The sequence below is a fragment of the Cervus canadensis genome, chromosome X, assembly GCF_019320065.1.
Source record: "Cervus canadensis isolate Bull #8, Minnesota chromosome X, ASM1932006v1, whole genome shotgun sequence".
NCBI classification, from domain to species: Eukaryota; Metazoa; Chordata; class Mammalia; order Artiodactyla; family Cervidae; genus Cervus; species Cervus canadensis.
Genome location: NC_057419.1, coordinates 94,415,217 through 94,437,548, shown reverse-complemented (window position 1 = coordinate 94,437,548; position 22,332 = coordinate 94,415,217). Strand labels below are relative to the sequence as shown.

Genomic DNA, 22,332 nt, shown 5'->3' with positions numbered 1-22,332 from the left:
CGAATATCAGAATCTACATGTTTATTAAGACAAAGGGCTGTCATGCAATAACCCAACCATGCTGTTATCAGTCTGCCATCCTTCCTGTTTCTCTAGGCAGCCTTTCCTGATGTCAACTCAACCAGTTAATCTCTCAGTCACTTGACATGTGGCTATATATACACACAAATATGTGTGCATGCATCCTGTGCTGTAAGCATTTACAGTCGAGTTTATCTGAGCACACTATATGGTCTATGTGAAAAACTGAACTATGTTTAATTGAGGTCCTCACAAAGCAAGGAACAGAAAATAGCTCTTTAGAAAATATTTACCAACAATGAAAAGATGTACAGTGCTTTACAGTTGCTGTGTGCTTTCACATACATTACCTCCCAGAGGTAGGTACCATGGACATCATTATTATTCCTCTTTCAGAAAAAGAACTTGAACCTCAAAGAAGCTTGTTGGCCTGCTAACCAGAGGTCACCCAGCTTATTAGTGGTAGAAGAAGACTTGGAACCAGGGTCTTTACTCTGACCCTAAGCACTCTCATAATCATATATTAATTTTTTGGGAACCAGATATTTCATATCTATGATTCAAAATATTGAAATAACCATTGAGTGCCACACCACACCACCATTGTAAACTGGTGTAAAGAATGGGACCTTTTTGTAAGTAGGGAAATGGAGGAGCTTATAATTACAAAATTGCATTAAGGAGACAGTGGTAGAACTAAGTTGAAACTCTTAGTCTAGCACCTGATCTTTCATCAAATATGATGGAATATTATTGTCAATTGTATCACTAATATTGAAGAAAATGAAATATTTCTTGCCCTCCTCTCTTCTCCTTTCTCATTCTCTCCCTCTTTCCCTTTCCCCCCTTTCTTTTTTTGCCTCCCTTCTTACATCCATTCTTTTTTCTTTCCTTCTCCCTCTCTCCTTCCCTCCCTGTCCCCATTTTCTTTTTTTTCCCCATTTTCTTTCCTTCTTTCTTTATCTTTTTCTCCCTCTCTCAATTTTCCTCTTTCCTTCCTCCCTCCCTTCCTTCCTTTGGAAACTAGTTTATTTTCCAAGTAATTCTCACCATTTTTGAGCTGGTGAATCCAACGCTTCCTCAGTTCTTCGGTTGGGGAGAAGACATAGAGAGGCCCTTCATCATATACAACCTGGGGCAATGGACACACAGACTTCAGCAGTTAGGAGTCGGAAAAAAAATAAAGCCCTTGAAGGAACTAATCTTAAGCTACAACTTTGTATAATGACAGTGGAATACAAAAAGGCAGGATCTTCAGTGAGCAGTGGGGCTGGTGTCATGAGAAGAATTCCTGAACAATTCATATCCAAGGATGTAGGACTAAGAAACTCCTAGCTTTGTGAATTCTCCTAGGTCCTCCTGAATTGTGTTTCAATTTGTGTGTAAAATTAGTTCATTATCTTTGTGTTTCTCCAATGAAGGATATTTTATGATCTTATTAAGCTTTGTATAGAAGATAATTGAAGTAATGATTTATGTAACAAGTCTTGATTAGTACATATGAATTATAAACTTCATCAATATGAGCAAAATTTTAACTCATGTCTAATTTTCCCCCCAATGCCTAGTGGCATCCCCTAGCCAATATTAGCCAAAATAAACTAAGTTTGGAACTACAGACCTATTTCAAAAAGAGTGAAGTATATATTAAGCATCATCATCAAATCAGTCAGTAGTTTTTGAACACTACACATGTACAAGACACTGTGCTAGGTGTTATGGAGATGTACAAAACATGTAAAACATGGTTTCAACCCTCACAGATTTAGTAGACATCACAGTAGATTCTAAAGTCAAATGTAAATTAATTTTGAATTATCTGCTATTTACCATTATCCACCAGGCCAGTTACAACATCAACTTAGTGAAAAACAATGGTAGTAAAAACTGTCTAAAACAACCCTCCCTTTACAGGTTTTGTAAACTTTGTTATAGTCAGGGACATGAACAAGATCCTTTTACATTTTTTCTTTTTGCTTGTTAGTCTTGCTGTGCTCATAAATCCATGACAGAAAGCCCCCTCCCCTGAGACTTTCCACTTCCTTTTCTGGCTTTCACTGTTGCAGAGACTGCTTTATTCACGGTATGTAGCCTACAGAGTTCTAAGGACATAAGCAAACCAAATCAGAGATTAGTTGAATCTGAAGCTCTTGCTCTCTTTGATGGCTTACATTGCATCTATCAAACAGATGTCTATGTGGCTCTTCAGTTATCCCAGACTTGAATAGAATTTAAGTTTATATGTAAATCTAATAAGGTTTCCCCACACTGAACTTCCTAATACTACTCCTTCCCTCCCCTTTTCTGTCTTTTCAACCCACATGACCACCATTAGACAGATAGGCAGAACCAGAAGGAAGTGAAATGCTCACTCAACAAACAGCATCTTTCTCAATGCAGTTATCATATACAAGACACACCATAATAGAATTAGTGCCATTATGGATTCTCTTTGACGTGTAAAGAGTAAAAAAAAAACTATGTTTGACTGGAAAATAGAAAAGCAAACACCCTCAGCCCATGTCATCCCTGATGATTACATTACAGGTCCCCTTGTGAGCTGATAAGAGAAAATACCTCACCTGGAAGGGGTAAGGGAACCTTTCAATAATTGAGATCTGCTCAATTTCACTGCACTCTTCTCCCCTTCTCTGCAATGACAGAAAAAATCATAGTTATTGGTTGATGCATTACTCTTTTCTGGATTTCCTAAGGTACTGGGAGTCTTTTGCAGTGGTTCCACAAGACTATCCTGCACGGACAATGCTAATCCTTAGTGATGGCTTCCTATATTCCAGTGGGGACACATAGCCATAGGATCCAGCACACCCTCATTCAAAAAAATCTCAAATTATTGAGGAAATGGAGGTTACTCAATAAATGATGCTGGGACAAACATTTAACCACTAATATTGGCAGAGGTAGGAGAGGAGTTAAGGTAGCTATTTCACACAATACACCAAAGTCAATTCTGGATGGATTCAAGAGCTTATGAAGAAATGAAACTATGAATAACAGAAAAAAGTGAATATTTATATAATTTTGTGAGAGGCAAGGCCTTTCTAATATAATGCTAAAAGTTAGAACAATTGAGAGGAAGATGAGCTAATTTGATGACACAGACTTTAAAACCCAGTATGGTTTAAAAAAAATAAACAAAATTCAAAGATAAATGAAAAACTGGAAAAATATTTTCAACATATATTATCATGTTAATATATCTAGATCTCTTAAAAAGTACTAGGAATAAGGTAAATATTTCAATAGAAAAAAGGGCCAAAAAATTAACAGGCAATTCACAAATGGAAAAAGTATAAATGAGCTGTAGATGTATAATTGAGTAGCAAAACAATGACAAAATAAGTCAGCAATTAAATATCATTTTTGGCCTTCAAATTAGCAAATATTTAAATTATCTGGTGTTGAAAAGAATGTAGAGGAATAGATACTCTCATATACAGCTTGTGGGAGTATATAATATTCAGATTCTACTTCTACAAAATATAATAGAATAAAACTATAAAAATAACCAAACTGTACAGAGGTCTTAAAGAAAAGAACAAAATATTACTCCTAGGAAGTTGATATAAAGGAAAGAATAACAAAGATACATAAAGATGTATGCAAGAATGTTCCCCTCAACATGATTTCTGATATAAAATAATTGGAAACAATTTAAATGTCTAGTAATAGGAGACTGGTTGAACAAATTAGAATATATCCACGATAGGGAACACCATATAGTCATTGAAATCATATTATTAAAGATTACCTATTGTCCTGGGGAAAAGTTTTCATATATTGTTAAATTGAAAATGTAAGTGGCAAAGCAAGATGTTTAGTATGATTCTGTGTTTTAAATATATAACATGTATAATAGTGTGAGTGTATGTGTTGTTAATGGAGAAAAACATCAGTAAGTCCATACATGAGCATGTTAATAGTTGTTTTAGCTAAATGAGATTATGCATAATTTTATCTTCTTTATGTGCTTTCTTTGTATTTTGTAGAGTTTCTGTAATAAATATGCATTTACTCTTGTCATCAGAAAAAATTATATTTAAAAAAATCAGGAAATCAGTAGATGTTATGTCTTCAGGGAAATGAGAGAAGAAGCAGTGAGAATCTCAAGACTCAGAGCCCTAGGGTTCTGGCTTGCAGACTAACTCAAGCCTGTAAATCTGATCCCGGTGACTGAGGGAGTAAAACCAATCATCTCTGATCAGCTTGAACACTTGATCTGATATCATCTTAAAACTGGTGTTACAAGTTTTCCAGTTAAGTGAGTTGTTCTGCATCTGGGGAAAAAGACGCTGAGACTCAGCATAACGGATATGTGGTGGAGTGAAGAGCATATTGGTATAAGGGACCTTTATGTGTCCCACACTGCACAATATCACCAGTTTATTTACAGAGAATTGACGTGTTCCAAGTTTCTGAACTCCACCCCACCCCCTGCTCCTGGTTCTAACAATGGTCTCTTCTCACCGGAATCTGTCTTTCAGGGGGAGGATTTTTCTCAGGAACCACTGTTTCAACGCAGGTGATCTTCTCAACATCTATTGAACCCTTCTTACTGCCTCTTCTCTGAGAAAGAGAATGAGGAAGAAATGGAGAAAGGTTAAGAGCGATTAAGCAACCAGATGATTAGATTTTGCTATTTCATCATTCAACATAGTGAGGTGACACCCACACTCTATATCAGGACCTATCATTTTGAATAAATGAGCAAACAAACCAAACCCAAACAACTTCCAGATCTATTAACCTGATCTTTTTTTTTTATTTTTTATTTTTTTTAAAATTTTTTTGTTAGTTGGAGGCTAATTACTTCACAACATTTCAGTGGGTTTTGTCATACATTGATATGAATCAGCCATAGAGTTACACGTATTCCCCATCCCGATCCCCCCTCCCACCTCAGTCTCCACCCGATTCCTCTTAACCTGATCTTTTTTGACTACCAGATGGAGGGCAAATGCTATAGAAGAGTGGTTGACTATGTGTGCCTTTAATATAAAAAAAATAAGGAAATAATTTCCAACTCTTGGATTTCATTCTCAACAATCATTTAATGAGTGCTCACCAACTTAGAAAATCCATGGTGAGATTTCCCTGATAGCTTCTTAGCACCTTTGAATTTTTGTTCCAGTATGACTTCCCAGTTCTGGGTTAGGAAATACTTTGCTGAGTTTGAAGTGTACTTAGGTCCCTTCCATCCTGCTCCACCCCCAACTCCAACCAAAAAGTCTACCTTCTCACCAAGGCAGATTTAAGGCCAAGTCCTTAAAACTCAGGTTTCACAGCAGAGAAACTTACCCCGCGTTCAAAGTCATACTCATAGTAGGAAAGTTTTTGCATGGTTAAGAGAAAGAGGCGCTTCTTGAAATTTAAAGGTGATGTTTTCTTTTTCTGCTGGGATCGCTTCAGGAAGATGCTCTCCAGTATCACTGCAGCCATCGCTTCTTTCTGGAGCTCACTGGGTGCTATTGATAATGAAAGTTCTTGAGGACCCAGCACATTGATCCTCCTCATCCCTCCTGGTTCCCCCTCAGCCTAGCCACCTACTTTCAAATAGAACAGAAATGTTCAAAGCTAACAAAGAACCATCTTCTTACCTTGATGTCCTCCTTCCATAACCCTCATTTCTGCCAGTTTTCAGGTATAATGGATGCACACTGAATTGGGATGACTGGTTCTACATCATGAGTTCGTATAAACTGGGTTCTTGCATAAGTCAATGGAGTGTTCTGGATATCAAGGACATGTACCATGTGCTTGGTAATGTCTAGAAGCAACTCTACTCTAACCACCCTTTTACTAAGTGTGCAGAATCTGTGAACAATACAAAGTCTCAGTGCAGCTGTTGGCCCTAATATCCCCAGAAGGTATAATGCAGGTGCCAGAACTCCACTGAGGCAGATATTGGACTTTCAGTTCCCGGTTTCCTAGACAGTGAGTGTAATTTTTCATACCTTGTCCCACCGGGGTCTGTAAACAAGGGGTCTAATAAGGATATGGAGGCTGCACCTGCAGTTGTGGACGTATACTAACTGCCACACAACCGATTTTGCCCATCCTTTGTAGTTCTGGCTGAGCTTTGTTCTAAATTTGAAAAACAATTTTTGAGAGGCAGTTGTTTTGCTGGTTTTTGCTTTTCCCTTCCTTTTTGCTTAGATGCATTCTTTTGGATAGGATCATCAACTCTTAGAGATGCCGTCTTTGATCATTTCTGAAAAGTAACTTGTTTAGTCTCTACAAACTTAATGATAATTCAGAAAGACTCAGTTTGGGTAACTGAAATATACAAAGACAAAGAAAGTTACACAAAGTCACCCTTGTTTTTTTTTTAATTCACACAAAACACACAGTTATTCACTTAAATGCACCATCTTGTAATATTAACCCACAGCTTTCATTAGAAAGATAAAGTGAAGACATAAATACTGACACAAAAACAGAGCACTGAAAAATTCTGAAAAAAAATCACCAAATGATCAGCCCCTTCCCCATCCAGTTTTGTTGGAGGTAAGTTCTTTTCCTGAAGGGGATAGGTTTTGTTTTGTTTTAACTAAATTCCTTATGCTTTTGGTGGCAGAATAAAGTCAGTAGTTTTTTCCTACTTGACAAACATAAGTTACTTCTCACACCAGGAAAGCAAGGGAATGGTTTGTATCGAAGCCTGAGGCTATCCACACCATTATTTTGCTCTTTCTTGTGGTGTAAACAGTTCTATTATTGTACTGAGGAGACAAAAATAGGTTACAGGAACACCAGGGATGTTCAGAATGATCACTTTGCTACTTGTTCATCGTCTGGATGCCACTGTTCTCTGGTGATAGATTTGTTCAACTTTTTATAAATGATCTTTTGAGAAAATTGGGCCAAGAAGTACACTTTTCCCTATACCTTGCCACACAGCTCTCTTCCCTGACTCCTGGGTTTAAATCTTTTCTCACAGGAGTGATAAACTGATAAGAGTTATAGCATTCAGATTCAGTTCAATCCCCAAAAAGATTTTTTGTAACATTAAGATTTTTCATTTACTCAGAAGTAGTGATAACCAGCTAGTAATGGTCAGCTCTCAGGTACTGCCAACTCATCGAGATCCTATACTAATATCATGTTTGTTCCCATGGTGAATTCCAATTAAGTACCTATTCACAACCAAAGATTCAACTTAGAAAAAAGAAAGTAATACCCTAAAGAAATCATGACCAGTAAAAAAAAACATGACCAGTAAATTGGTTCAGAAGAATCTGAACAAACCACGTCCAGTTGCGCCTCTTTTAGCTGAGTAAAGCACACCCGTCATTTTACCTTTAGGTTTGTTGCAAGCTCTTGGTGAATACACTCCCCGCTCTGACCCAGCATCTGTTTCAGCCTTGGCCTCGCCTCTTATTTCCCGTAAGACAGGCCCTTCTGGAAGCTGCCTCTGTTCTTTTTGTTTTTCAGAACAAATCCAGTTTGTACAAGAGGAAGCCTTCCTCTCTTTCAAGTGTCTGTGTTGGGGTAGGGTTTAGAGCTGGTCTAAGTATGAGGAAGTAAGTAAGCCTCTCACTAGCCATCGCCCCTCTGAGCATGGGGTGAAATGGCCTCTACCTGTAGATCACCGAACTGGAGGACTGCTGGGACTTCCATGGCCCGATTGCTCCCTCTTCGATTGCTTCCCCCTATTCCTTGTGATCCATTCAAAAGACACACATGGTCTGACAATGTGGTAGCTCTTCCTTAGTCACCATTGGTCCATTAATGGTGAAAGGAGAGGCATCTGCTTTTATATCTTCCTGAAGGTTGGTGTGTAATGGACACTTTGCTTTAGAGGATAGTTGCAGCTTCTTTGGGTACTTATTATGGAAGGTCCTAATTTTTTTCTAACAATTTCAGCAGCCCACAGAGTCAACTGACCACAAAAGATGCACAGTGAGGGCTGACCCTGCACCTCACTCAAGTGGTGGGGGTGGGGTGGAAACGGAAGTGACATGAATGTTACAGACACACACACACACACACACACACACACACTTCATATAGGGAAAGAAAGAGGAGAAAAAAGAATAGACACACACAGCTCTTCATTTAAAAAATAAAGTTACAGTGTTATGATGCTCTCTTTATTAATCTACAGATGCAGGATTTTCACACGGCCACATTGTGCAGCCTTTAGGATCCCTATGGAGCAGTAGAATTCCAAAAGAGAATGCTTAGTAGAAAGAGTTCAGCCATTTTACAAACTGCCCTATGCCAAGGAATTAATATAAATAGCACTTGCAGAATTGAGAAAGTAAACCACCTTTGATTCCTATCTTTGCTCATCATTAGGGACAACATCAGAGCAAAAATTAGAAAACGGCTCAGCCTGGCTATGATTAGGAAAGGTCTTAGGAGATGCTAGTTAGAAACAGTCAGTCATAGTTCAAATAACTACTAAAACAGAAATATCCAATAAGCTGCATTTTGTGTTTATTTCTCCTTTAAAGCATTACTTAATTGCCCAGCAAGATTCTAGCCATTCCCCTTTCTCCCCAGGGGAATGGGAGGAAACTCCTGCTTCTCTTAGTGCAGTCCATCATCACACATTTTACACACATTTTTTCATTTACCCCTTATGACAAACAGGAAAGCAAGACTCATGGAGGTTATGTGACTTGCCTAGATCTATCCATTTGTGACTCCACACCCTTGTCGTTTCTAGTTGTACCTCATTGCCTCCCAGAGGGAATTTTGTTTTTTGCCTTCAGTGAAGTGTGATGTTATTCACCTCAACACTCTGTCACTGCCCATGGCTATCATCAAAGAGCAGTGGGGACAGAACCCTCTCCATCTTCTAAGAACTTTCGACAAAGGAGGAAATGGTGGTAAGTGTGGGGATAAGTAAGAAAGAATTCAGGATCCAGGGGCACTTTCCTCTGCAATATTCCTCTACACATGAAAGGATGGTCTGTCCCACTTAACTGATAACAGTACTTTTTCCCACATGAGGGCTCTTCTCAGTTCCACCAGGGTTTTCTTACGTTTTCCTTTAAATCCTCTCTAAGGAGATCTTGTTTAACTGGTGGATTTTTAGATTCACCAGCTGTTTTTTCCTTCAGGATTTTTCATTGTTAAAGGGATAAAAGCATAGCGTTTAGGTGGAACACCAACTCTTTGTTCTAGGGTTGTTATTGCTTACTGAGCATATAAAACTTTGTTTGAATGTACTTTCTTTTATATTATGAAATATAGGCAGAAAGAAAAGAAAATAACATTACACTCATGGGTTCACCTTTAGCTCTATAGAATCCTAACACTGTGCCACTTTGTTTCTGTTTTTCTTTTTTTTAAGAACTATAATTCTATCCATACAGTCAAAACTCCCTTGTGTGCTCTTCCACAATTTTAGTCCCCTCCCTCCCTACAGGCTATTAATATCTGGAATTTAGCATTTAGCATTCCTAGGCATGTTTTTATATTATTACTATGTAATAGGTAATAGTAGGTAATATTACTATTACTATGTAATAGGTAATAGTAGGTATTACTATGTAATAGGTAATACTAAGTAAGTATCCAAAAGAGATATTTAGCATCGGTTTACACATTTCACATTTGAATTTATGTGTTACATACTCTTTAGCAACTTGCTTTTTTGCTCAATGTAACATTTTATGATTTTTTTTTTTTTACTTTGGTAGCTCTAGTTCACATATTTTAACTCATTTTGATATGTATCAAGTAGTCTATATGATGAATACATCACATTTACCTGTTCTCCTATTGATGGATACTTAGGTTATTTGTTTTCAATTATAAAGAGTGCTACCATGAACATTCTTGTACCCGTGGTCATAGTTTTCCACTCTCAGAATGAATTCTCAGTTACTTAGTCAAAGTGGCAAACCCAGTCCAGCTTGTGTGTTGGACTATGCACTTTATGTAATCCCTTGTTCCTTTTTTAGTTCAATCTTCCTGAGTGTTTTCTATGAAATCTGGTAGAATTATCAATGGTCTCTAAGTAGAGTAGAGTATAACTGATAGGCCTACTAAAAATCTCTTCTCAGGTCCAAGAAGCATCTCTCAGGTTTTGATTGAGATTTTGATTGAGAATTTCCCCATCTCGGAACCAGAAGAGAAGTTGTCATTAAAATATTATACCCATAGCAACAAAGAGCCATAATTACTCTTGTTAAGTCCTCAAAAAGGTCTGTTCAGGTCCCAGTGAAAGCTAATTATTTGATGATGTTTCAGGGTCAGTGCTACAGGTGACCAAATTTGTGATGAAGACTTCCAGCAAAATCAGTTTTCTGGCTGCTGGCTAATCTGGGAAATTCTCAGCTACTGCAATCATTTCTCGGAGGAGGCAATGGCACCCCACTCCAGTGCTCTTGCCTGGAGGATCCCATGGACGGAGGAGCCTGGTGGGCTGCAGTCCATGGGGTCGCTAGGAGTTGGACATGACTGAGAGACTTCACTTTCACTTTTCACTTTCATGCATTGGAAAAGTGGCAACCTACTCCAGTGTTCTTGCCTGGAGAATCCCAGGGATGGGGGAGCCTGGTGGGCTGCTGTCTATGGGGTCGCACAGAGTCGGACACGACTGAAGCGACTTAGCAGCAGCAGCAGCAGCAGCAATCATTTCTAAGAGGTCTCAGCACTCTGGTTCTTCTTCAGCATTTCATGTTGTTAACATTTTACAATTTTCTTCTATGGTTTTGGACACTTCTGGGTCTCTGTCAACTCTTCTGCCCTGCACTAGACACAATAGATTCTGGCCAAGTGATGAAAGGAGAGCCAGATAACCAATCTGCAAGTTTACCCTGAGCAACAGGTTGGTGGTAATACTTTCAGCATTGCTTTTTGCCCTGAGGGTGACTTCTAGGATGTCCGTCTTTCACTCTGGATTTGTGTGACCCTTTGGCCTTCTTTCTCAATTTAGCTTTTGTTTCCCCTGGTTTAAACATTATTTTTTCCCTCAATGTCACAGTAAAACATGTTCATTATAGAAAACATTTTAAGTACAGGGATATTAAAAAGTAAACAACAGTTATAAGCTCATTATCCAGACACATTAATCTTTAGGCATGTTTCCTTCCATTCTTTTTCTCTGTGTTTTTCTGACTATATTTGAGATCATATTGCACCTAATATTTATAGTTTGCTTATTTTTCTTATTCTTATACTTAGATACTTATTACCTAAGTATCCATCCATCTATCCATTCGCCCAACATACGTTGTCCACAAAATATCTAAAGTTCTTGTTTAACATTATTCCGGATATTTTCCCATGTTGTTAGGATCTCTATATAAACATCATATACTGAGTCAAAAACTTTGTGCCTTTTGCATTTTGAAATATATTGACAAAATAGTTTTCAGAAACACTGTAACTGATTTCCACTTCAAATAGCAGTTTTGGAGAACCTATTTTTCTATACTTTTGTCTCTTTTCTGTTCCACTTCTAATCAGTTTCTTTTTATTCTGTTTCTATTACAGATAAATATGTAGGAAGGAGTTAATAGACTATAGTTCATTTTCATTTGGGGGATGCAAGGCAGGGAGAATAGCTTCTCCTGGAAGTTCAGCTAACTGATGTTAACCATAAGGGCATGTGGTAATTGCTCACAGAGAGGGAGGTGGAAAGCCTGGGATTAAGGTTTTTGCTTTTCAAATGCTCTCCCAACACCCTCAGCCAGTGCACATGAACCTCCAGAGAAACCGAAAGTCACACGTGGCCCATTTGTTTCAGGGTCCTCAGAGCATTTCTCTCTCCCCCTCCCCCTGATGGCTTCATTTGCATAACCCAGCAGTTTTGGAGTGAATTAGGTCAAGGTCTGTCTCTAACTTCTTACTGAGCACTGCCTCCTTGAAAATTCTACGTCATGCTTATTCCCAGGTCCTAGCCATCAGATATCGGCATGGCATCCACGGGCAAAAAGCAGCAGGCGTCTGATGATTCTTTGGAGAACATTCAGACTGGTTTTCAAAAGCCATGTCTTCCCCTTTACTTAAGTCACTTCCTGGTACGGGTCTACTCCACTGAAAGGAAACTCTCTATAGGAAATTCGCTCGAATGGAAATAGTAAATCATACTGATGATAATTTTAAATTGCACCCAGACCCTAGAAGTGGATGGAAAGTTGCACTAGTTCTCACCATGAGGAGTTTACAAAAGATTCTAAACAAACACATCGCTAGCCATAAGCCACAGGAATTTGGACTTGAAAGCAAGTAGACAGTTTAAGTAGTCTGAAGGAATCAGAATAGACCAGACAGGGCTAACACTAAGGGATTCCATTTCAGTGGAATGCTTTAGATTATTTAGGGTATTTGCATCTTGTGGCTTATTTGGTAGATAACATTTTTTAACAAATAATTGAGGCTCCGAGAGGCCGCAGCACCCTTGGTCAGGGGCTTGGCATGCAAAATGAGGGAAGGAGCAGAAGCAGCACGTAACTAACAGCACAGAAGATAACCCCTGAGCTGTACAGAGCCCTGCCTCTGGGCTTTGCTGCTGCCTTATCTTCAGAAACAAACAACATGAGACAGAGACTTGGAGCTTGCAGAGCAGGGTGACTGGGAAACTGGACCGGGATTCCATTTGGAGATCCCACACTCACCCAAGGATGTCTTGGTCAGGGCCAGCAATCTCTTTTATTCTAGACACCACATATTTGTTCTGGAAGGGCCCTCTGGGGACCCTGACAGGTCTCAGGCAGAATACAAATAATAGCAAACACTGAGATAGGCACACTGACTATTGCTGCACCCCATTTTAACTACTTTACATAGGATAACACACTGCTCACGACAATTCTATGGGGAAGGCACTAGGCAAGTAGGGGGAAAGGGCCAAGGGAAAACAGCAGGGGAAGAAAGGGGTAAGAAGAATTCACTGAGATTCCCCACGAATTTACTATGCATTGACTCTGTTCTGGGGTGGTAATGAACAAAATAAAGGAGGGAATAAAGAAGAGGGGATACGGGTAGAGAAAGGAGAAGGTGGAAGAGGAGGAGAAGGGTGAGGCAGATGAAGAGGAGAGGAAAGGAGAGAAGCAAATGATGGAGCCTAGAAAAAAAGAGAGCCGTGCACATGGCAGGCAATTTTAACAGGAAAAAGCTTCCCTGCGACCTCAGGGTTGGCCACACTGTCTGGGCCATGAGGCTGAGGCTGACTTCTGGCCCAGTCTCTTACCCACTGTTACCACGAGGTTGGCACACACAGTCCTTCCAACAAGGCAGCTCTGATCCCAGCAATACTGGCCCAATGCAGCCAGAGGCTTTCCACTCTGGTTGAGCCTTTCCGTAGCTTACAGAGCTCAAAAGCATGTGCACTTTGACCAGTCTTTTAAGACAATCTGCCTCTTAAAAATTTCTTCTTCCAAAGGTGTCATTGACACAAGGATCCATTTGGGGTCTTCTGACAATATTACCCAAACAGTTAATTTTTATCCTGGCTTATTTAGCCACAGGCATGAAAGCTTACTTTTCTGCCAAATTGTGTAGTTGCCTCTTTCCAACGTCTGCTACCTGTTCAGATGGTCACCTCATGTCACTTTTTTTTCTTCTTGTCTCCACCCAACTATAACCTCCCCAGAAAAGACCCTTCCAGCCTCTTCTGATCATCAGAAGGGACTACCAGGGCCTTGGACTGATGACACTCCCACCCTCCATCAGCCTCCTCCGGCCTCAGACTACATGGCACCAGCCACGCTTTCTCTCTGACCTTCAAGGTCCCAGGAAAGGCAGTTGCTGCTGCTGTCCAGCCCTTGCCATGCCCCGGACCCACCTCAGTTCTGACTTTAATGCAGGCAGCTCCCCGGATGCATTGAGATGCCGGGACTTGGAAGTTGGGACTCGATGTCAGAAGACACTGGCCCTGGAGACATATTCTTACAGTCCAGAGAGGAAGGACAGTCTGAGCAAACCCCACCCTTTCACAGCCACTCAGTTCCCTTTTTTTGTTTCCTGACTTAAACCAATGTCTTTTTTTTTTCTTCTTCTTCTCAGCAGCATGGTATCTGGTTCCCTGCTGCTGTCCTTATTCCACCCCCCTCCCCCCGAGCAGTCCCCGCCCTTCATTTGCTTGGGACCTCTGAGAGTACTAGTTGAGTCTGCTCTGAAAGAACTCTTCTCTACATGACTGGGGCCACTGAGACTCTAGACCGGGTTGGGTTGAGCAGACATGTCCTCAGGCCAACCTCCCCAACGTAAAAGGACGACATCGCTAAAGGACCCTTGGGATGGTCAACACAGGGAGTGGAGACTTCCAGAAAAGAGGAGAAATGCAGATCTGTGGAGACAAAACAAAGGGACTGGCGAGGGAGGGTGTCTTTAGCTTCTCATGTCCTCTAAGGCAGAGACTTGAGGCCACACAGTTAAACTTGACAGTGAAGGATGGAGACTGTTGATGAAGGGACCCCAAAGTACAGATCCTGACAGAGGTAGAGACAAGACTTCCCCCTGCTGAGTCATTTTCTAAGAAAGCATTTTTTTTTTCTACAGATAAAAATGTCTGAGTGTAAGCCCACACACTGACATGTGTCCTTCCCATTTTCTGTGGATGTTGATTTTCTCCATTTTATATTTGGCCTCGGGGATTAACTCTTCATTTACAACTTTCTCTTTGGTCTCGAAAAGATGTGTTGCTTGAAGCCTGAATGTTTCCTCAGCCACCTTCTAGCTCACATTCTAGCAGCGATCATCTCCAGGAGGGCTCTCCTAGGACATGCAGATAGTACTGGCCATAGACCATGATGGCCACAGAGCCCCGGGTGACTGACCTGCTTGCCCATCTTGACACATCAGCCACTGCCATATTTACTTGCCCTAGGCGCCATATGTAGGGCTTCCCTGGTAGCTCAGCTGGTAAAGAATCTGCCTGCAATGCAGGAGACCTGGGTTCGATCCCTGGGTTGGGAAGATCCCCTGGAGGAGGGCATGGCAACCCACTACAGTATCCTTGCCTGGAGAATCCCCATGGACAGAGGAGCCTGGTGGGCTATGGTCCATGTGGTTGCAAAGAGTTAGACACGACTGAGTGACTAAGCACAGCACAGCACAGGTGCTATATGTAGAAACAGATCATAAATCTCACTAGAAGTCTGTCAGAATTTTTAAGGGAACAAGACATTTTTCAAAAGTATTTGTAGGCTAGTTGACTAGTTAATCCTCACATCCACACAAGATAAAGGGGCAGCCAGTGTTGCATGATCTATTTTATTGACAATTTCTATCCTTTCACCAGTCACCTCTGAATAGCTGCTCCAGGGGTCTGCCTGAGAGTTGGTCACAGACACTCACTTTCCCTCACTCTGCCCATGCGCACTCCCCTCACACACTTGTCCAGGTGACAGAAGGAGTGCACCCAAATAGTGCCAATGTCTAGATGTAGGTAAGTGAACAAGTCACATACACTGTGAGGCCAGGCTATGTCTAGGAGTCCTGTGTTCAATTCTGAGTTCCTCATCTTAAGGGAAATCAATGAGCAGGATCATGTTCAAACCGGAGACCAGGATTGGTGAAGGAATCTAAACCAAAGCTATGTCACATGAGGTGTGATAGAAAGAACTAAGGTCCATTAGACTAAGAGAGGCCATGTCCATTGTCTTCATATTTCCATGTTGCTAACGTCAGAAATCTCTAGAAACACCTCGAAGGCCAGTAACACTGCATAAGAGCCGGAGGAGAAGAAGGAAATGCTCTGAGCCTATAGGCTGGCTGTTGGGCAAAGAAACTTTTGGGAAATGTGGTAGGCAGTGGTAATGTTTTTATCTCATTCCCAGACACTGCTCAACAAAATAGAGCTGATCAGAGAGTCAGCTCTAGACTCATGGGTGTTCCTGGAGGGTAATGCAAGCACGAACTCCAGGTTCCTTAGCCTCTAATCTAGCGACACCTCCTCCTGGGTCCCTGCCAATTCTGTCTCTTCATCATTCTCTACTCTGTAGATGCTCCTGCTGCCCCTTGTGATGCCATGGTGAGGTACCAGGCTGTGGTCTTGAAACTACCTGGGATCAAATTCCAGCTCCATATAATAACCACTGGTGTGACTTTGGGTAATGTCATACCATTAAATCAACTTTAACGTCTCATGCCTGTTTTCTCACCTGTTAAATACTAATAAAGGTATATATCACCTGGGTTGTTAGGATTAAAACAGGTAGCATGTGAAGTAGTTAGGAAAATGCCTGGCATATAATAAGTGTTCAATAGTTGTTAGTTATTATAATTATGACCAACCTAGACAGCATATTAAAAAGAGACATTACTTCGTCAACAAAGGTCCGTCTAGTCAAGGCTATGGTTTTTCCAGTGGTCATGTATGGATGTGAGAGTTGGACTATAAAGAAAGCTGAGTGCTGAAGAATTGATGCTTTTGAACTGTGGTGTTGGAGAAGACTCTTGAGAGTCCCTTGGACTGCCAGGAGATCCAACCAGTCCATCCCAAAGGAGATCAGTCCTGGGTATTCATTGGAAGAACTGATGTTGACGCTGAAACGCCAATACTTTGGCCACCTGATGCAAAGAGCTGACTCACTGGAAAAGACCCTGATGCTGGGAAAGATTGAAGGCAGGAGGAGAAGGGGACGACAGAGGATGAGATGGTTGGATGGCATCACCGACTCAATGGACATGGGTTTGGTGGACTCTGGGAGTTGGTGATGGACAGGGAGGCCTGGCGTGCTGCAGTTCATGGGGTCACAAAGAGTTGGACACGACTGAGCGACTGAATTGATTATAATTACCAGGCCAAAACAATCATATTATATTATGGTAAAGGAACCCAAGCTCTGGAGTCAGATCACCTGTGTTTGTACCCTGGTTCTATTAAATACTATTGTATGTGTTTAGTCCCTTCAGTTGTGTCCAACTCTTTGAGATCCCATGGACTGTTAGAGACCCCTGCCAGGCTCCCCTGTCAATGGGATTCTCCAGGCAAGAATACTGGAGTGGGTTGCCATTTCCTCCTCCAGACTAAATACTATCAGCATTGGGCAAATTGTTTAACACCCTATGACTTCAGTTTCCTCTACTGTAAAATGGAAATAATAGTATCAGCTACCTCCTAGAATTACTGTGAGAATCTTATGGGACAATTCACTTAAAATGCCCAGAACCCTTCAGTCTTTCTCTGCTGGACTCTCTTGAAACCTGGCACATGCCTTCCACCGGATGTGCAGAGAAGTGAGCTGCTGGATACGTTCTATCTTTTGGCCTGGTTATTGCCGTTGTTGGAGCTGAACAATTTCATCCTCACTTTGCAGAACCTAGGGCAGCCAACTTGCTCCCTAAACAAACGGGGGCTGTTTAATGCCGAGCACTGTTCCTTTCTTACAAAGTATTTAGTCTGTAATTATACATTTATGAGGGCTTCCCAGGTGGCTCAATATGTAAAGAACCCGCCTGCCAATGCAGGAGACCTAAGAGACTGCCTGTTCGATCCCTGGGTCGGGAAGATGCCCTGGAGTGGTGCATGACAACCCACTCCAGTATTCTTGCTTGGAGAATCCCATGGACAGAGGAACCTGGCAGGCTACAGTCCATAGGGTCGCAAAGAGTCGGACACCTGAAGCGACTAAGCCTGTCCACCCTCCGCTAGAATGGTGCCCAACACAGAATAGGCATTCAATAAACATTTGTTAAAAAAAAAATATATAAAATAAATAAATAAACATTTGTTGAATGCACCAAATAGCGATGTGATAGATGAACTAGAGCACTGGCTCCCTGTAAGCCTTCAGTGAACCGACAGTTCACTGAAAGATGTTGTTCCCAGTGACCTTGAAGTGGAACAGGAATCGGACATGAAGGTGGAGGCTCGTCCAGTTCACTCTGGTCCTGGCTTCCCTCGGGGATAGGCACATGGAAGCCAGACGGTCTGGAAGCACTGCTTCCTTCACTCACCGCTGCTACGCAGCAGTATCCGCCAAAAGTGAGGAAGTGAGGAAAAGCTGCAAAGCTGGAGTGGGGCGAGAGGAAGTTGAAAAGAGTAGATCAGCTTCAGCCGGAGCCCTTCTTTAAGCTTGTGCCTGCAGCTTGAGTTGAGTCCTCTCAGACACCAGAGGGAGGTGTGCACAGAGCCTGAGACTCTATGGTTGTTCCCACCGACTCCCATGAGGAAGCGCGACGAGAAACCTCCTATATACTTCCGTTTCCGGCCAGACCTCATTCTTTTTGTGCTGGTATCGCTGTCGCAAACATGGTAGGAGCTTGGGGTGGGGTCTGGTAATATCCAGTCTAATCTTTTCCTCTCTGTTGATGGTGTCGTCTCTGGATGTGACCAGGCTCCTGCGTGGACTCGTTGTACCAAAGGAACCCAATGTTGCCAGGATCGAGCCCAAAGGGACTGGGCTTTGGGGCCAGGAATTGAAGTGATGAGATCTAAGGGGTAGACTTAGGCAGCGGTAGAAGGAATATGTTCTTGTTTTAGTTTGGGATTCGGTGGAGGCCGCTGTACTTGAAGTACATGGGGCTAGACCACTTTATGGTCAGCGTTGTGTGTTGGTGAGGAGTTTGAGAGTCGAGTCCTCGTGGGATGGCTTAGCTTCAGCTGGGTCGGGTTGGGCTTTGTACCGATGGTCTAACACTGTATGTTCTGAACGGTTTATTTACTAGGTGAACGTTCCAAAAACCCGCCGGACTTTCTGTAAGAAGTGTGGGAAGCACCAGCCCCACAAAGTGACACAGTACAAGAAGGGCAAGGATTCTTTATATGCCCAGGGTAAGATGGTTTGTACGTGATTTGGTTTCAATGCAGCATTTGTGTAGTAATAGAATACGCGAGCCCAATCTCCCCTCCCTTTCCCACTTGGGCATTGATTGATATTACTGCTGGAAAGTCCAAGGTAAAATCGATGAGAAGACTTTTTCAAGTGTCTGTTCTGATTGGTTATGTTTGATAAACCCTGATGAATACCTTGCGTTCTCCCAGGAAAGCGGCGTTATGACAGGAAGCAGAGTGGCTATGGTGGGCAGACTAAGCCAATTTTCCGGAAAAAGGTTTGTAATAATTACTGTTTGATATGCTTCTCACTGACCGTGGCAGAGACTTCACATTTATTTTTAGCCCACACACGTCTACAATATAGGTGTGTGTTTTTAATAGTTTCAGTGAAGTTACCTCAATTACGTGTGGAGACATCTAGTAGTCAGTGGAGGTAGCTGGGAGTGCAGTCCAGGTCTGATTGCAGTGTACAGTATTGCACTGCCTCACTGTTTTATATTTTTTGTCCTCTTTGTGAAGAGGCAAACATGAAGGAATGAGACCTGCTTTCCTAAGGACTGAAGTTTGAGTACAACTGTAAATCCTCTCCTTTGCCCTGTTCTTATCTGTTGTCATGTCCTAAGGAATTCTCATGCTTGCAGTAAGAATCCTTCTCTTATTTTGTGTCTCAGATCTGTTCAGAAGCCTGAAGTCAGCTACTTACCTGACGAAGTCTTAAAAGTTCTTTAAAATAGCCATTTAGGTCTGCCACTGACTTCCTGAATAACCTGTGGTTCTCAGTCTGAATTTCTGAGTTTCTGTTCCACCCCAGGTAACTTGTCTACCCCTTAAAGTACACAATGCTTGGAGCATAGCCTTCCCACAAACAGCATTTCTTTATCACTTAGCTCCTCATTCAGCCTGGTTCCAGAAAGTATTCAGGAATGATTTCAGTGTTCATTTAGGTACATTGGACCTAATGGATCCAATGGTTTGATCTCAAGGTAGTAATTTCCATTTCCACATTTGGGTAGCTTGTTTAGGAGATGGGGACGTTGTACCTATGTTTTTGCCCTTTTGAGAACTGCAAACTAGCAGCAATAGAATTCTGACTACAGGAGCAGGCTTTAAAAGTTGAATATTTGTGAGAAGTGTACTTTGTGAGTTAAGTAATATCACATAAAATCTCGATGTAATTGTAGTCTCTGAAGAGTAGATTTAAGTAATATTTATTAACCTTGTTTAATGGGTTGCAGACGCTGTTTGAAGTATAGTTGCATGGACTCGGTTGACCCATTTTTGCCTGTGCAGAATACTTAACTGCTAAAAGGCCAAGGTGGTGTGATGAGGGCCTATTTGATAAGAAATCCTCTATGATATTTGATATGAATGGAGAACTTGATTTCAAGTAGATAATGCCACCATTTTCTTTTATATCTGTCGTGGTCTGGGTGCGGGTTGGAAAAGAATTTCAAGACATGAGACAGAATGAGTGGGAAATAAAATTTATTAGAATGGGAGATGCTGTTAGAACAGCGGGCTAGCTCAAGGGAGAACCGATGTTGAACAGGGGTCCTTAGTCTACTTTTATACTCAGGGTACAAGGAGTGGGATCATGTGCTGATTGGATGAGGCATGTATACTGGGTAGGCAAATACCTTCTCCCTATGGGGTAGGAAAGGAGACATAAGGGTCTGGTTTTTCTGTTCCTGGATTCCAAGACCCTCCTTGGTTTTATCTGCTCTTTTGTCCTTGGGTCACCACAACATCCACTTATTTTCACAATTCTGTTTTCTCCCTTATAGCTTAAGACAAATTATCACAACTTTAAAATTTTGCAGAGCTTTGCTGTATGTAGTACTTGACCCGGCAGTCATATTTTTGAAGAAGGATTTTCTGCAGTGATTTATGAAGGCTTTGACTTATTTTTCCAGGCTAAAACTACAAAGAAGATTGTACTGAGGCTTGAATGTGTTGAGCCCAACTGTAGATCAAAGAGAATGCTGGCTATTAAGAGATGCAAGCATTTTGAGTTGGGAGGCGATAAGAAGAGAAAGGTATAACTATGGGGTGAAAGGTGCAATTTTTTCTATATGGATTTGTAATGTTGAAAGAAAAGAAAGTGAAGTTGCTCAGCATGTCCATGGACTGTAGCCTAGCAGGCTTCTCCACCCATGGGATTTTCCAGGCAAGAATACTGGAGTGGGTTGCCATTTCCTTCTCCAGGAGATCTTCCTGACCCAGGGATTGAACCTGGGTCTCCCACATTGTAGGCAGATGCTTTACCGTCTGAGCTACCAGGGAAGCTGTTGAGAGGTGTTGTAATGTTGAGAGGTGAAGATTTCTGCCTACTCGTTTTTTGTGGCCCCTCTTTAAGATCAGGGGCAGTCAGTCCTCTCAATATAACTAAGATCCATAGATTTTGGAGTTTTGACATGAGTAAGAAGGGGGAAATGGAAAGACTGGTTTTTAATAAGGGATGTGTCTATTCTTGATGGAGTAAAGATTGTTCACAAACTACAAAAACTCACTTTTTTTCCTGTTCTATTACAGGGCCAAGTGATCCAATTTTGAGCTTCATATTTTGTTTTATTATGAAGACAATAAAAGTCTGAGATCGTTTACTTCATTTAGTTCCAGTTGGTTTTTTTGGAAGGGAAATAAAAATGTCATCAATAAAATCCTTTTTGGGAAATTTATGCTTGATGGTTTTGGATTCTTGACTCATTAGGAGTTATCTGACTGATATCACATCAGATGCTGTGATGGGTTTGCTACTTTCAGCACTTGGGACAATTATGTCCATATTGAAAATGGGGTTCACCAGGAGTGACATAATTTGTCTCACATTTACTACTAAATTCACCAGAATTTAAGTCAACTAAAGTTGAGGAATTTCAACCTAGTTCTCTAGGCACAGTATTGTTCAGGCACATCCGACTCATTTATGACCCCATGGACTGTAGCCTGCCAAGCTCCTCTGTCCATGGGATTCTCCAGGCAAGAAAACTGGAGTGGGTTGCTGTTTCCTTCCCCAGGGAATCTTTCCAACCCAGGGATTGAATCCCAGTCTCCTGCTTGGCAGGTGGATTCTTTACCACTGCACCACCGGGGAAGCCCTTATATGTGTCATTAGACTTACTCTCATCCCCCCTAAGCTTCCTCAAAATTTAAAGTAGGTAAAAGTTGAGTTAAACTCCCCAGTGGAATCTATGGGGAATAACCTATTCACGTTGTAAAGTGCCTAACAGTTGGAATCCTCTGTATGCTTCTGTATTCTTCATTCTTGTGCAGCAAAACTGGAGGTGAAGCAAATAAGCATTTTGGTAACTGGAGATGGAGGTGTTTCCTTACAAGTTAGTTTCTGTGGATGAATTAAGTCTGGATTTGTTAATTCTATTCCAATTTTAGTATAGCCAGTTAATAGTCCTCCAGTTTTATTGAAAAAACATCAGTTATCACCTGACAGGCTAAGGAATTGTTACAACATGCATATTGTATTTTTGAGTGGGCCTTTTGAACTGTCCTGCATTCATGATGGGTGAGCTGAACAGCTTTTTTGCTTATGTGGGATAAGGGTGATAGTAAAAGGGGAAGTGGAAAAGGGGTAGGCCTGAAGCATTAGC

At 41.4% G+C, this 22,332-nt stretch overlaps 2 protein-coding genes across 2 annotated transcripts in view; one reads left to right on the top strand and one right to left on the bottom strand.

Moving 5' to 3' along the window:
* The window catches only part of BTK (Bruton tyrosine kinase), a 31,995-nt gene extending 18,060 nt beyond the window's left edge, over window positions 1-13,935 (bottom strand). The window contains exons 1-5 of the mRNA XM_043458812.1: window positions 13,790-13,935; window positions 5,341-5,507; window positions 4,510-4,608; window positions 2,604-2,672; window positions 1,072-1,153 (exon numbers count right to left, since the gene is read on the bottom strand). Coding sequence (XP_043314747.1) covers window positions 1,072-1,153; window positions 2,604-2,672; window positions 4,510-4,608; window positions 5,341-5,481 — 391 coding nt within the window. The 5' untranslated portion in view covers window positions 5,482-5,507; window positions 13,790-13,935. The remainder of the gene's footprint in view (window positions 1-1,071; window positions 1,154-2,603; window positions 2,673-4,509; window positions 4,609-5,340; window positions 5,508-13,789) is intronic.
* A 4,139-nt stretch (window positions 13,936-18,074) lies between these two features.
* LOC122435289 (60S ribosomal protein L36a-like) lies at window positions 18,075-21,405 on the top strand. The gene is made up of 5 exons (XM_043459364.1): window positions 18,075-18,205; window positions 18,619-18,724; window positions 18,935-19,002; window positions 20,641-20,763; window positions 21,260-21,405. The coding sequence occupies exons 1-5, from the start codon at window positions 18,095-18,097 to the stop codon at window positions 21,278-21,280; spliced, it is 429 nt and encodes a 142-aa protein (XP_043315299.1). The 5' UTR covers window positions 18,075-18,094; the 3' UTR covers window positions 21,281-21,405.
* The last annotated feature ends 927 nt before the right edge of the window (window positions 21,406-22,332 follow it).